The 13852-nt window shown below is 38.7% G+C and overlaps 1 protein-coding gene across 2 annotated transcripts in view; it reads right to left on the reverse strand.

The window, feature by feature from the left end:
- Positions 1 to 9373: 9373 nt before the first annotated feature.
- Positions 9374 to 13852, reverse strand: part of VAPB (VAMP associated protein B and C) — a 32205-nt gene continuing 27726 nt past the window's right edge. The window contains exons 5-6 of one of the 2 annotated variants that reach the window (XM_074888680.1): positions 13034 to 13087; positions 9374 to 10617 (exon numbers count right to left, since the gene is read on the reverse strand). In XM_074888680.1, the coding sequence (XP_074744781.1) occupies positions 10459 to 10617; positions 13034 to 13087 (213 nt within the window). In that variant the 3' untranslated portion in view covers positions 9374 to 10458. Of the gene's footprint in view, positions 10618 to 12801; positions 12979 to 13033; positions 13088 to 13852 lie in introns of both variants that reach the window. The other variant, XM_074888679.1, reaches the window with a different exon arrangement.

Raw genomic sequence — 13852 nt, forward strand, 5'->3', positions numbered from 1 at the left:
TTACTCTGGCTTTCCCAGTGCAGTACTGGCCTGCGCCTCGGTACGTGTCAGCCGTGGCCCCAGGTCGCTGCCCGCCTCGCCCAGCAGCCACAGGCACTGCCAGGCAATCGCCACTCCCACTCGCCCTGCACCGAGTGAAGCAAAACATCACTTACAAGTCTTCTTAGGCCATGGATTTTCACTGTCTCCTTTTCAGTAAGTGTCCTGGCACACCAGTTGTTAATCCAGCTCTCCTTTCAATGAAAATGTCACTTCCAGACTCATTCCTGTAAAGATGTTTTATAAATCTGCCTCTAGTGAACAATGGGCTGAGGAGATACTCGAATCAGACAGCACAGTCAGGTCAAACTGATTTCTACTGACACGAAGGACAAACTAAGAAATTATATTCCCTGTCTGCTGCAGCTAAGAAGCATATAACTTACTTGGAGAAGCCGTCCTCCCAGTAGCTAAATCCTCTCCAAATAAGCCTATATATCTTACTCACAAAGGAAATTTTGTTAAACCAGCTATGCAATAGCTACCATCTTAATGCTGTAGTTACGAACTTGCAGCTTGTACTTAGCTAAATTATGGGTTTTATAACATAAAAATACTTTTGGGGGATCTGTACATTAACTGATAATTCAAATGAGATGCTTATTAAATGCATAAAGTTGTGACATAAACGTTGTCAGCATGTTCGCATGTTCCAGGCATGATCAAATATTAATCACACACACAATAGTTATACTTTTAAGATGATACACAAAAGGCTTCGTCACCTCCAGGACCCTCTGCCATCAATGGAGAAGGAGACTTCTCCAGGGGTTAGTTCAGCAGGCAAAGTACCTCCTGGTTTCTAAGGGTGGTTGTGTTTTGTTGCCTGCTACTGCCTGGAGATCCACGGGCAAATGTTTGAAGAACAGGAAGCGCATCTTGGAGAATGTGGCATCTCCTTTGGGATGTCCCAGCTGAGGTGCTGTGGATCAGGGCAGGTTCGGGGTGGCACAGCTACACCTCATACACATGGCAGAACGTTTTCTTCAGCAGAGCAGTTCCCCATCGCCGTGCTAGAGCCGTCATGCACAGCAGCAGGAAGGTTCCTGTGGCTCAAAGCAGCAAAGCTACATGTTCCTGCAGGACTGAGATGTCCATGGCAAGAACAGGGAACAGCCTTGTGCTGTCTCTGGGTGGGTGGAGGAGGAGGAAGGCAATTCCTGCCCTACATTTACCCCCAAGAATGAGATTTGTGTGTGGATACTTTTTTATTTTCATTTACACAGTATGGAAATATATTAAACTTAGCAAGTATTCAACTATTGCATGGTGCAAAAACTCAAAAGACCACAGATCCTTTCAAGGTGGTGATGGGACTAACATGATGTAACAAGTTAACAAGACACCACCACGTACTTCCACAACATATGCAACGAGCACTTGAGAAAGCTCCCACCTCCTCCAGCAGCAGCTCCGGAGGTGACACAGCTCCACTACTCCGCACGAGGGGTGGGCTGTGCCAGCTGAACTCCCCTCTGAAAGCCTCATCAGGAGCCTCTTTGTGCTCCCCTGACCCCCCTTTAAGTATACTTCTGAAAGAAAAAAAAGCCATGAAAAAAGCTATTTGCATAAATATCATAACTTTTATTGTTCTGTTCACAGTTTTTGGAGAAACATTCCTAAATTACACAAGTTGTTATCTCTTAAGAATTTGTGCCTTTTTCCAATTCGAATTTGCCTGGCTCTGATTGCCAGTCAGTGATTCTTGTTGTGTTGCTCTTTTTAAGACCAGAGAGCTGCAGTGTTCAGTATTTTCTCCCCATGAAGGTACTTGTGCACTGTAATCAAGACATTCTCAATTTTGGTAGATAAACTCAGCCAACTGAGTTCTCTCTCTCGCCCTCTCTAAGGCATTTTCACACTCCACCAGTAATTTTTGAATCTTTTTTTGCATCCATTCCAATTACTCAGCTTCTCTTTTAAAATGTAAATATCCAAATTGCATCCAAAATTCCCAACTCTCACAGCTGAGACATACAGAAGTATAATCACTTACTGCTAACAGTAATTAAAAACAAGAACACATTCTTATTCATTAGTCTTTCACCCTGGGACTGCACTGGGAACACGTGGAGCTGTTACTCACTCTGGTCCTGGGTATGGGTATTTTTGTCATGTTAACATTTTATCAGTAATGATTCTGGATCTATTTTCAGCAGTGATTTGGAACCACTGAATCTCTTGGGTCCCAGCAGGACCCTTCTCTGAGCCTCCCCCATTTCATTAGGGTTCTCTTTGAACAACCACTTCTGAAAGGTGTGATTGTCAGAAAACACCAAGCTTTGCAGGGGCCCAGATGGACTCAGTTCACTCAAAGAAAACTGAAAAACAAAAGACAGAACAAAACGACTTACATTGCGCTCCTTCATTCACACTCATCTCCTTTTGCATCCCTTCCCTGGGGGTGGCAGGTAGCTCAGCCCCACACCCCGCCGACCCGTCCCGTTTGCCATCCTCTCAGCAGGTCAGAGACTGCCCCAGGCAGCTCCCTTAGAAATACTGACACAAGGTTTCTAGACCTACTGAATTTAGAAATGTTAATTTTTAATATTAAGCACTGCTAATGAATGACATCACCTTTCCAGTTCTCTTCCATCATCACTAGCAGTTTTGCCACCTGCATCTAGCAACGGCCCTTATCCTACCACAGATTTACTCTGAACTTCTGCCCTTTATCACCCTCTCCAAGCACTCCAACCCATGTATTTTCCTTTGGCTATTGCTTTCCTTATTAATTTTCTACACTTCGTAACTCTCATTTTGAGTTGATTGCTGTCTGCTTCCCCCTTTCTTATTTGTTTTATATTACTTTACATCTAATTTTTCCCTTCATTTCATCACTGAAACAGGAGATGGGCGGTCAGCCAAAGTTGTCTCCCTTCTCGATTGCAAAATTATTGGGTTTTTGGTCATTTAATACCTTTCACTTAGAAAACTGCCAATTCTAATTCAGTTTTCCATCTAATTTCTTCTTCACTACCAGACTTGATAAGAAATTTGCTCAGCTATGCCCTTTTGAAGCACCAATTACATTTATTAGCAGTCTGCGTGGCTGTATGCCTAGCTCAAATGTAATCAGGATTCCAACTTCTAGTTCTGCAATTCATTTATCTTCATCTGACATAAGCAAGACAAGACGAAGTAACTTCAAGTTTCATGTCTAACATTGCATTAGAAAAAACAGGTCTAGGACACAGACAATGAACTGACTACCGGGTTCCTTTCAACTGTAAAATAAATATGTATCTTTTTATTGTACCTATGAAGAAAAACCAAGTGAGCATGCACTGGCAGCTTAGTACCAGCTGAAAGTCAATGGTAACAGGCACATCTGTCTTGGAAAACTCATCCCCATTCACTTCTTATATAATACCCCAAAAATTTAATAGTTTTTTAACCACTCCAAAAAACAGAGAAAAATAAATTTCAAACACTCTGAATATATTTACTAGCTTCCTACACTGAGTCTGAGAATGAAAGTCTTTTGTACCTTCTTTAATATCATAAGCTACTCAGACAAGTTGCCTTTGCAATTTTCTGCTTCTCTAGCAGGCACAAAAATTTAAAGCATGAGCTGAGTTTGCCGGACGTAGTCATGGGTCTGATCTCCTCTTTACAGCTCAATTAACTTATTTTGCCAGTTAGCCATCTTTATGCCCCCGTTTAAAACACCTTAGGATGTATTTTGCATTCTAGATTTCCCAATTCTTAAACTGAAACAAAACACATAAAAATGTTTTAAAACACCTGAATATATTAACAGCATTGAGCTAGTGCTTCATTTGCTAAACAATCCACACTGAATATACAAATGCCTGTCATTTACGATAAATAAATATGCTGCATTGAAACAGCAGAGAAAAGCTGGAGACAGAAAGGAGATGGTTGACAAGACTCACTGCTCCAAACTCTACACAGAGCAAAGAGAAAGGAGGAACAAATTGATCAAAGAGCAAGCAGAAAGGTGAGTGTTACCCAGGATGGGAAAAGGCACCTGGGCCCAGAGCAGACATCCGTGTCGGGGAGGGCTCTGCCAGGCAGCTCCCGTGGCCCGAGGTCCGGGACAGGCAGTCGGGGCAGAGCAAGACTGGAAGGGCGATGAGGAGAAAGGGACTGACACAGAAAATAAACAGGCAGCAGAGAAAAAAAGCCATTTGAAGACGCTCGGCTGAACATCGCTTTCTTTGCCAAGGAGCAGTGAAGGAACAAGGATGACTTGGATGGAACCAAAGGGCTGGGGGAGGGAAGGGAGTGAGATTTGACAGCTCAGGCAGAATGGATCAGAAAAGAAACTGGGCAGGAGAATCTGCAGCCTTCACAGAAATTCTCTTTCGGGCTCAGAACTGAAGCAAAAATTCCTGGCTCCAATCACACTTCTGTGTGGCCTCCCAGTGAAATGTGAAAACAAAAATTGCTGCTTCAGCTCAGTTACTTCCCACATCGCCTGCTTAGGTCAAGAACGGGTGTCCATGCAGAGAACCTAAAGGATTCAGTCCTGACACACACAACACCATGATGCCATTTTTAAAGTTCAACTTCTAAAAACCTAATTATACATATTAAGATTCTGTAAGGTCAGGCACACAAAGATGGGCAGTTTTAGACAACTTCTGGGCAGCCTTTGCTCACTTTGACCCGGTACTGAAGGCTTGATCAGATACTGCAACATACTCACAAAGTGGCCAAACTAAGTGCACAAACTTGGTTTTGCCATTTCCTAACTTCTGAGTGCTTGACTTTGTACAGCCTTAATAAAGGTCGTCTAAAAGTAGTTTTGTGTGGATAATTGTGTGTGGGAATTTTGCCAACTCAAACATGAGGGAGTTCAAGAGGCTTTTCTAATCTTGTGAGTTTATCCACTGAAAAAAAAAGATTTGATTAAAAAAATGAAGTACAGCTAAACTGGGAACAATACTTTACTACAGGCTGTTCTTCAGTTCTTCACAGGCACTTCAAAATCTTGAAAAAAAAAAAATTCACAAAATTAGGAACTTATTAAATAAGAATAAAATGTACTGATGCAGAAACATAAACAGAAATGCCAGATGCATAATGTCAACTTGTAATACGCTGTTTCAATTAATTCTTCTTAATTCATTTGTTTTCTTAACTTCTTTTGTTTTGCCATCTGGAAAAGGCCATTTTATAATGACAGATCATAAGAGGAAAGATCCAAAGTTCAAGTTTGCTTCAAGGAAAAGCAGCCTTGTTTCCATGCTCGCAGACTCTGCGTTCCTTTCTGTAGTTTTCACTCACACAGAAGCTTCAGGACAAACTTGGGCCTGGACTGGGAGGCAAACAAGATCTACATGGAAGTTTAGTAAAGTTTTCTAAAGTTTTCCTCTTCAAAATGCAAATGTGAAAACAGTTCTGTGGAAGGAAACGAAGCCACAGGAAACGACAGAGTAAATGACAGGTATATAGTCATTCTGCAAGTGTGCAAGTGCATGCTTATTAAAATATTACATTTAAGAGACTTCTGGCTGGCTCTTAACTTGTGTTATTTTAAAAAATAATCTACATTTATCCAGTAAAAAAAATCAACCCATTAATAAAACAAACAAATTTTATAGTTAAGCAGATTTGAGTAGTGGAAATGCGCAATTACTTTGTCCTCTGAAGCTAATCAAAATAAAAGTTAGTAACAGCACAATGAGTAATGTCACTTTTGCACTGACACCCATTAGACAAAGTGATTCAGTATACATGAAGCTGTCAGCATAATATAAAGAAATCTTAATTGGACATGGTCAAAGGACCAGCATGGCCCTGTTTGAACAATAAATCCCACGATTTATCTAACTGTAACAGATGATTTATACTAGCATTGTGTCCCATTGTCAGCCTTTAATGAAGTACAGCTAGAGAACTGCTAGGTTTCACATGAGCAAGCAGCCTTGCTCAGTAGTTGCTCTTCTTTCTAAAATGCCTGAACATTGGCTTATACACATATTTTCTAATTAGTAAATTAAATTTGTTGACATGTATCTGATTACAAAGAATAGTAACTTCCACATACAGTACTGAACCAGTCTCACTCCTGTACAGATTACTTTTCTGACCAAAAAAAAAAAAATCTCAAATATGTACACTGAAATTCACTCACCACCTGTCCCTTCTCAGTTTGCTCACTTGAGGATTTGAGTAATGGATGCTAACCCATCTTCAAACAATGGAAAAGGGGCTCTCCAACCCCAAGCTGCTCTAGTGCTGCTGTGAAGTACTATTGCAGCTGTAACACAGCCACAACAAACACGAAGTGCTTGTTTTACATGTTCTTTAATTTCAAACAGAGGGATTTTTGGTTGTGTTTTTTTCTCACTTACTTTATATAGAAAACAGAACTCAGGATATGGCATTTCAGGACATCACGTAGAACAACAGAAGTATAGTTTCAAAAACTTAATACTACTACACTTAGTCACTACTGTGCCCGATAATTACGGAATTGTTCCAATTAGAGATGAAAGTTTCATACACATTTCTAAAGAAAAGGGATAACAGTTTTCTTTCCTTAGGCAGCTGCAACATTAAGTATCTTAAGACGTTAACAATCCATTTTTGTGTGCACACCACTATGTAAATATGCTGACTGCTAAATCAAGATTATAATAAGAATTGCAAGTTTCCATGTGCAGCAAATAGAAACCCTTTATAGTTTATTGGTGAGAAGAAACTAGTGATTTGCAAAGTGAGGTTCCAACTTCATCCCACTAACAGCATTTCAGGACAAAAAAGTAGCATGGAATACCACCATCAAGCTATTACAATCCTGTATTTTTAGAAAATTACATTATGGTACATCAATCCCTCTCAACATGTCACACACGGTATTATCTTGCTCTTCAATCCCTAAGGCTATTCAACAGTAACTTGAAACTGGGTGCCTGGCTTGCATATGCAATTGTTCCAGTTGCACATTCACAGCTGACAACTGCCAGTGCAGAGCAATAGTTATGATCATTCATGCATGGAATATTTGCTTTAAGATGTGGATAACTACATGGAAACCACTTTCCACTCATTTCCCAGTACTAGGCTTCAAGGCATTTTAGACATCTATTTATGCCAAATTTGCCCAAAGAGTGCAGACAGGAGTGTAAAGCTCCACAAAATGAAGACTACCTAAGCAGCCTCTACTGGCTCTTACAAAAATTAACAATAAATGTATATGCAAGTGGGCATCTTAAAATAACAGTACGGACAATAATTAGATTAAGTAATAACTTGATTTCTACTATCATGTATCAATTACAGTTTTCTAATATCTGGTGTTATGTGAGGACACCAGACAATAATCCTATTTAGAAACTCTTATGTTTCATGCATAACTACCTAAGATATACAATGCCCTCCAGAATAATTCGCTTTCTATGAATACTTCATGAAAATATTTGCCCTGGTGTCATCATGTAAGAAACAACTTACAAAAGATCCAGGTGGCTTAAGAACATCCATCCAATATATTTTTGCAATGTATCTACAGACTGGCCTTTTAGGAACCTTGGAAGAAAAAACATCCTTAAGATTTCTTTCTACTGCATATGAAAGAAGGGTCCGGTCAAATGGACAGGTAATAAGGATTCCAACTGATCAGTCATTTTATTTTAAGCTCAGCAAAAGCATTACCCAGACAATTCGGTGCTACTGTCTGTTCAGGCTGTTGTCAGAAATGGTTAGGAAAGACCTCAGAATTTCCAAAATATAAGCAGTTAATTAACAGTCTTTTTTAGGACTGATGGTGTGGGTCAGCCCCAACTGCAGGCTACACTTGTTACCAACAGATCCTTTACTAAGGTCCTCTGTTGGTCTCCTCGATCACCTGTTTGTAAGGCATTTAGCAAAGCATGAGAGTGTTTTCTGGGACCTCTTTATAATCCTGGGGTGCAAACAACAGGAACAACTTTGCTCACAAATGATTTAAAGTTCCAAGTTGTCACAGATCACTAAGAAGTGACTACTGAACACTGGAAGGAGGACAGACATTCTGCCAGCTTTCCCCTTCATCGGGGAGCTGCCCGTGCCAGCAAAGTCAACTGTGGTAGCTAACAGTGTGTGTAAAATTTGCCTTAAACATTATTACAGATATACTGACAAGAGACCAGTTTAAAGCTTCAATCCTCCCCCTTTACCCTGCAAAGACAGTGATTTTTATTATTTTTTTTTAAACAAACTTTTTTGAGGCTGTTTTTCAGCAGAACAGAGGGCTCTCAAAAAAAAAATAAAAAGAGATCTCAAAAGAACAAGATATTTACAGCCTCTTAAAAAAAATACTGCATAGCTCTGTCTCCCTTCAGTAAAGGTTTTCGCAAATATATTCTTCAAAGTCATGAAAACTAATATTGCAACACCACTTACAACCTTTTTCTGAAAAGGTTCTTTTAAAATGTTTCATGTAAAAGTTTTCATTAGCTTCTACTGCCCGTAAAGTACCTTTTTCTTGATCAACTCTGCCCAATTTGTCACACTGAGCTCACTGCTTCATTCTTTCCAGCTCATCTCCCATCTTCTGTGCCCTTTACAGGCATACTTTAATAGCTTTGTCACTTCCACCCTGAGCAGACAAGGCACTAGCATTTTAAAATGCTAAAGATACACCTCTCATTTGTTGAATCTTTAGGAGGTACTTCCAGAGTTGTGTTCATAAGCTGAACACACCAGTTAAGATTTTTTTCCTCCAATTTTCTTATTAAACCTCACATAAAATTTCCACTTATTTGCACTTGCAAAGCAGGAAACCCTTGAGACACAAGTGGAACAAATATAAAGGTCAACGAGTGTAGCAGACAGGCTGCAGCCCAAACAGCTTTCTCAAGAAATCACAGGAATAATAAAGGAATGAAAGAAGTCACTTAAAATAGGTATCTTAATCCTGAAATGTGTTACAAAAACTTTTGTCACCAATGGTTTTTGGACCTACCATCTAAGAATAAACAGGAATTTACCTGCTCAAAAGCTATATAATCTACTGAAGTTCAACATGTTAAAACATATTGAGTTTATGTATTTTGTACTAAGTATGCTTAGAAACAAAATTACCTTAGCCTTACTTTCAACATGCTATCAAGTGTCTTAACTACTGAATCCAACTAAACTGAAAAACAGGAAGTTACCTTGTACCTCAGCAATCAGCACGGTTACTCTGAACAACACTTATGTATATCAGGCTCATGATGGGGTGGTTTGGATTGATTTTAAAATTAGGCTGGAAAAAAAAAATTCATCCTGAAACAAGGCTGCAAGTTTCCTTATACCATAAACAAAGTTGACAGAGAATACTGTTTCCTCCCCCCTCTAAAACTGTGAGAACATGACAAAAGTAACAAAGGAAACATCAATTTGGGGGCTTTATTTAATTTTTCTTTTCTTTTTTTTTCTTTTTTTTAAGATGCTACATAGTCAAACAGGATTGGTCTTTTACGGCATAGGACTAGTTTACTACTAATATTTTTCCCCTAGATAGACTTATTTACATACAAAAACAGTTTCCTGACCACTGTTTCTCCAATGCTCAGATGATCAAAACTCCCAACAATTGTGTAGTGCCCAAAACACCAGGAGGCAGAAGAATCTCGCGTCACTACAGCAGCAAATTTTTAGTTCTAGTCACTGGCTTTAAACAGGTGCCTTTTCATACCATATAGTATTAGTCAATTTTGTGACAATAAGGAAACATGAGATGAAATACATTAAATAAGTTAAATATGCATTAAACATCTCTGAATAACATTTTAATTCAACTAAATGAACCAACAGCAATGTAGCTTGGTCCCTTTATGAGAACAAGGCATTGACCTTTATTCCAAATGAGCGTCATACCAGTCAATATATGCCTCTTAATGATGCTTAGCACATTCAGCATTGCCACATAAAATTCTTTTCAGCTTCTCACTATTCATTTAAGTGCCAAGAAATTGATAACTTGCACAGAATTGAAGACACTGACAGAAACTGTTAAATTTATGAGCAGAATGGTGGACTAACGTATTTTACAGGTTATCAACACCTCCTGCCTAACCCAGCTCCAAACATCCAATAGGGCCAGCTCCAGCAGTGGAGGAATAGTTTTTTCTATTTTTCCTTTTTTTTTTCCTTTTTTTTTTTAAAAAGAGGTAATCCAGCAACATGTACCAGGGTCTAAGAATGTTTAAAATGACATATACAATATTCCATTGTAGTGTTAAATCATGACTTTCTCCCCTCCCTTCATCACTGAAGCATATTCTCTTTCATTCATTCACTCATTGTACATTTTAAACTTTCTAGATTATGTTACATAGTATTTGTGCAGGGGTAATTTAAAGGCAAGACCTGTGAGATGTCATACATTAATTTTTTTTTAAACATTGTTATGAATAAATTTAATCCAATGATATGGCAGAACCATCAAACCAATTTACAATTTCCAGCATGCTGCCTCTACAAGGCTATTTTTCCTATAATTACACCAAAGACAAAGAACAAAACCACCAAAGCAAGTAGTCTGGAGCTGAGCCCTTCGTCCTTCACAGCAGCTGCAGAAGCAGATATTGGGTTGTTTGTCTGGGGTGCCTTCCTCATCCGCAGTCCATCTTCTTCCTAAAGGAAGATATATTAATAATTTCTACTGAAAAAAAGCTTTAAACGTTCACCCTTATCATATTTATTTTAGGTGGGCATAATATAGGCAAAAGCTAATTTACAGCTCTATTTCCTAGATAATCCTGAGAAGGAAAGGGTAGTGAGACAGGAGAGGAATTCTGTATCTACTTGACTAGCAGAGCAAAACCCCCATGTCTTGAAAGTTTTCTCCTGCTGACTAAGGTAACAGGGGAAGCAATGAGAAAGCCTGTGAGAACACTTGTCCAAGGTCTGGAGACAGCTCCAGAACTTGAAAAACAACGATGGAGCGAACAGCACGAAGATGCTTTTCTTATTCTGTAAGCAAATATAGTGCTGTTGGGGAAAATGCTTTTCAATATAACTAAGAGAGGTTGTGAAAAACATGCAACTTGAAGGCAATTATACTCATCATTCCCCTAGTTAGATGTCACAAGCACATTTTACCAGCATTTGAAGGGACATCTATTTCCCCCATCATATTAATGCTGACATTTTGAGATGAAACTAATGGCAATAATTAGGGTATTTTCTTGGTATGAGTTTGACAGCTCTCTTGATTTAAAGATGTATCAGACAACAGATAAAACAACATCATAAACACCAGATATTATCAAGTGGAGATGATGTTCCCCACCTCTTGATCTAAACTGCTGAGCAGCACAGCTGTGTGTTAGCACACTCCATCCACACACACACAGAGCACATTAGGAGGTGGTAAAACAAGCCTTTTGTGACCTAACTTGTATACAGCTGAAACAACATTATGTTAGATTTTTTTTATGTAATAGAGTATTACAGTGCAAAAGTATAAGATACTGAAGCAAAAGCCTTGAGTCTATACATAAAAAAATACTCAAGAAATAAAGTTGTAATAAAAATTACCACAGACTTAAAAATTGTCAGATAAGTGAAATTCAAAAGACTCAGGGTATGTCAGTGTTTATCACTTCTAAATTTCAAGGAGCACCCTAAGATTCTGGAGGAAAACAATTTTTTTAAAAAAAATAACTATTTTATTTATTAAAAGTCACAGACAACCTGATACCTCCCCACTTCTGTAAGTCTGGATGGGGACAACTGACTTTCATAAACAACAAAGTCATGTTTACCTAATAGTAATTTTACTGCTAGAAACAACACATTTTTGTTTTAAACATTTTTGAGTCACTTTTGACAGTGACTCTAGCCTGACACTGACAGCACCTGCTGGCTGGCAGTAATTTAACATTTCTGATGCTTTACAAATGTTTCTAACACTCCACAAAGGGAACAAACAGTTCACCATTTTAAGAGGTTACTGTGAGGCATCAGCTCAATTCCAGATATCTCTTGTAGAGTGTTTATTCAAGGCTGATTTGCAAAAAAGTAAAATAAAATCACATAGCACTTATAGTATTGTGAGACGCTGGCAAAACAAGAATACAAGAAGTTAAGGTCTGTCTCAGCTACATACATATATTATTTCTATGTGCAAAACAAAACTGGTTTGCAAATGTTTAAAGAATTTCTGCATGCAGACAGCCAAGCAGCATCTGAGCTGACACAACAGAGTTCCTTTCATTGGGCTCCAACAGTCACAAATTCCAAATTTTCATTGGTGGTGTTATCTGTGAAACTAGACATTTACAACAAATGAAACTACTGCAAAAAGTTTTTCAGCATGGTGATAAAGGCTTCTCAATTACTTAATTTCACAGTGATGTGCTGGATATGACAGGAAGCATATTTCCTATTAATTTATCTATCTTTGGTCTTTTCAACTGCATATTATAGGTGCAATTACTAAAACACTCAGTATTTGCACAACACTGCCCTCATGCTCCCATCAGTTTGAGAGAACAGGGCCAAATCCAACACTGAACGCTTAATTCAGAGTCAGAAAATTAGGTGGGAAAAGGAAAAAAAAAAAGAGAGGGAATTCATTATTTGGGTTGCTATCCAATCAAGTTTCTCTGACTGCACAACTTGTATGCTCCTTTCAAAGGAATCATTGATTTCAAGACTTTTTATCAGTTTATAGAGAGAAACCTTAATATCTTTTAATTTATAGACAATATTAAAATATTGTGCCAAGGTCAGGTAACAAAACCTTTAAGTTGGAAGCTTCTTTTTGGGAAAGGGGTAGATCTGGGGAAAAAAAAAAAAAAGGAGGATCTTTACCTTAAACTGTTTATTCTCCTCCCGTAACCTCTGAACTTCTACTTGAAGCCTCTTATAGTCTTCCATTACTTTCTTAACTTCAGTGTCATCCAAAGAAGAACTTATTGATTTAGACATTACAGAGGAATCTGTCTTTGTTGCAGTTGTGGATACAATTTTATTTATTTCTATGTCATGCTGTTAAAAAAGGATACAGTGATTTTTGGTTAGTTATTAACACCACACCACACACCTGATATTTAGGAGGAGAAGCAGGTAAAATTGTCTGTGCACACCTGAAACATGCCTGTATCAAAAGAAATAAACAACATTTTTCTTTCTGTAACCTTTACTTTCCCTTTCTGTTTCACAGAAAACAGCAGATCAGCAGCAATAAGTGCAGACAGAACGACCTTGACTTTTCAGTCCCTGCATATATAGAAAAGAAAATATCCTTAGACCACGTCCCACAATATGAATGGGAACTAACTTACAGTCTGCTCATGGAGTGCTCTCCTCACCTTTCCCTCCCCAAGCACAACACAAGCACCTACTTCAGGAACCAGGGTACTGCTAGCAACTACCCACCTGCTCTGCTGCAGTTCCCTCTCTCCTCACTCCCCACTGCTGACTATCACCTCTCCATCTTTCTGCATTTATGTGGTGATGGAGGAACTTGCAACCCAAGTTAGGAAACAAGCTGCAGACCTCAAAGCCTCCTCCCTTTCCTGCCTCTGGATCCTCTTCATGTTGTGCACCTTAGAATGCAAAGGGCCTGGCTCTCATAAAAAATAAACCACACTCTCCCCACACAAACTGCCAACAAAGTCTTAACATGAAGACTTTTATTTATACCTATAAAGTAACAGGATCTTATTACTACTTGTGCTGTGTTTTGCCCTAATGAATTTTAGGGGTTATAGAAAAAGTTACAACTAAACAGAATAGCTGTTAAGTTTCATTTAATTCAGATTTCTTCCTTCCTCTCATCACATCTCTAAACTGGAAACACAGAAGGTACCCTGGCCTAAAACAAAAGCACCCACTTTTACAGCAAATGTTCACTGTCTGG

This window comes from Strix uralensis, chromosome 18, assembly GCF_047716275.1.
Source record: "Strix uralensis isolate ZFMK-TIS-50842 chromosome 18, bStrUra1, whole genome shotgun sequence".
NCBI classification, from domain to species: Eukaryota; Metazoa; Chordata; class Aves; order Strigiformes; family Strigidae; genus Strix; species Strix uralensis.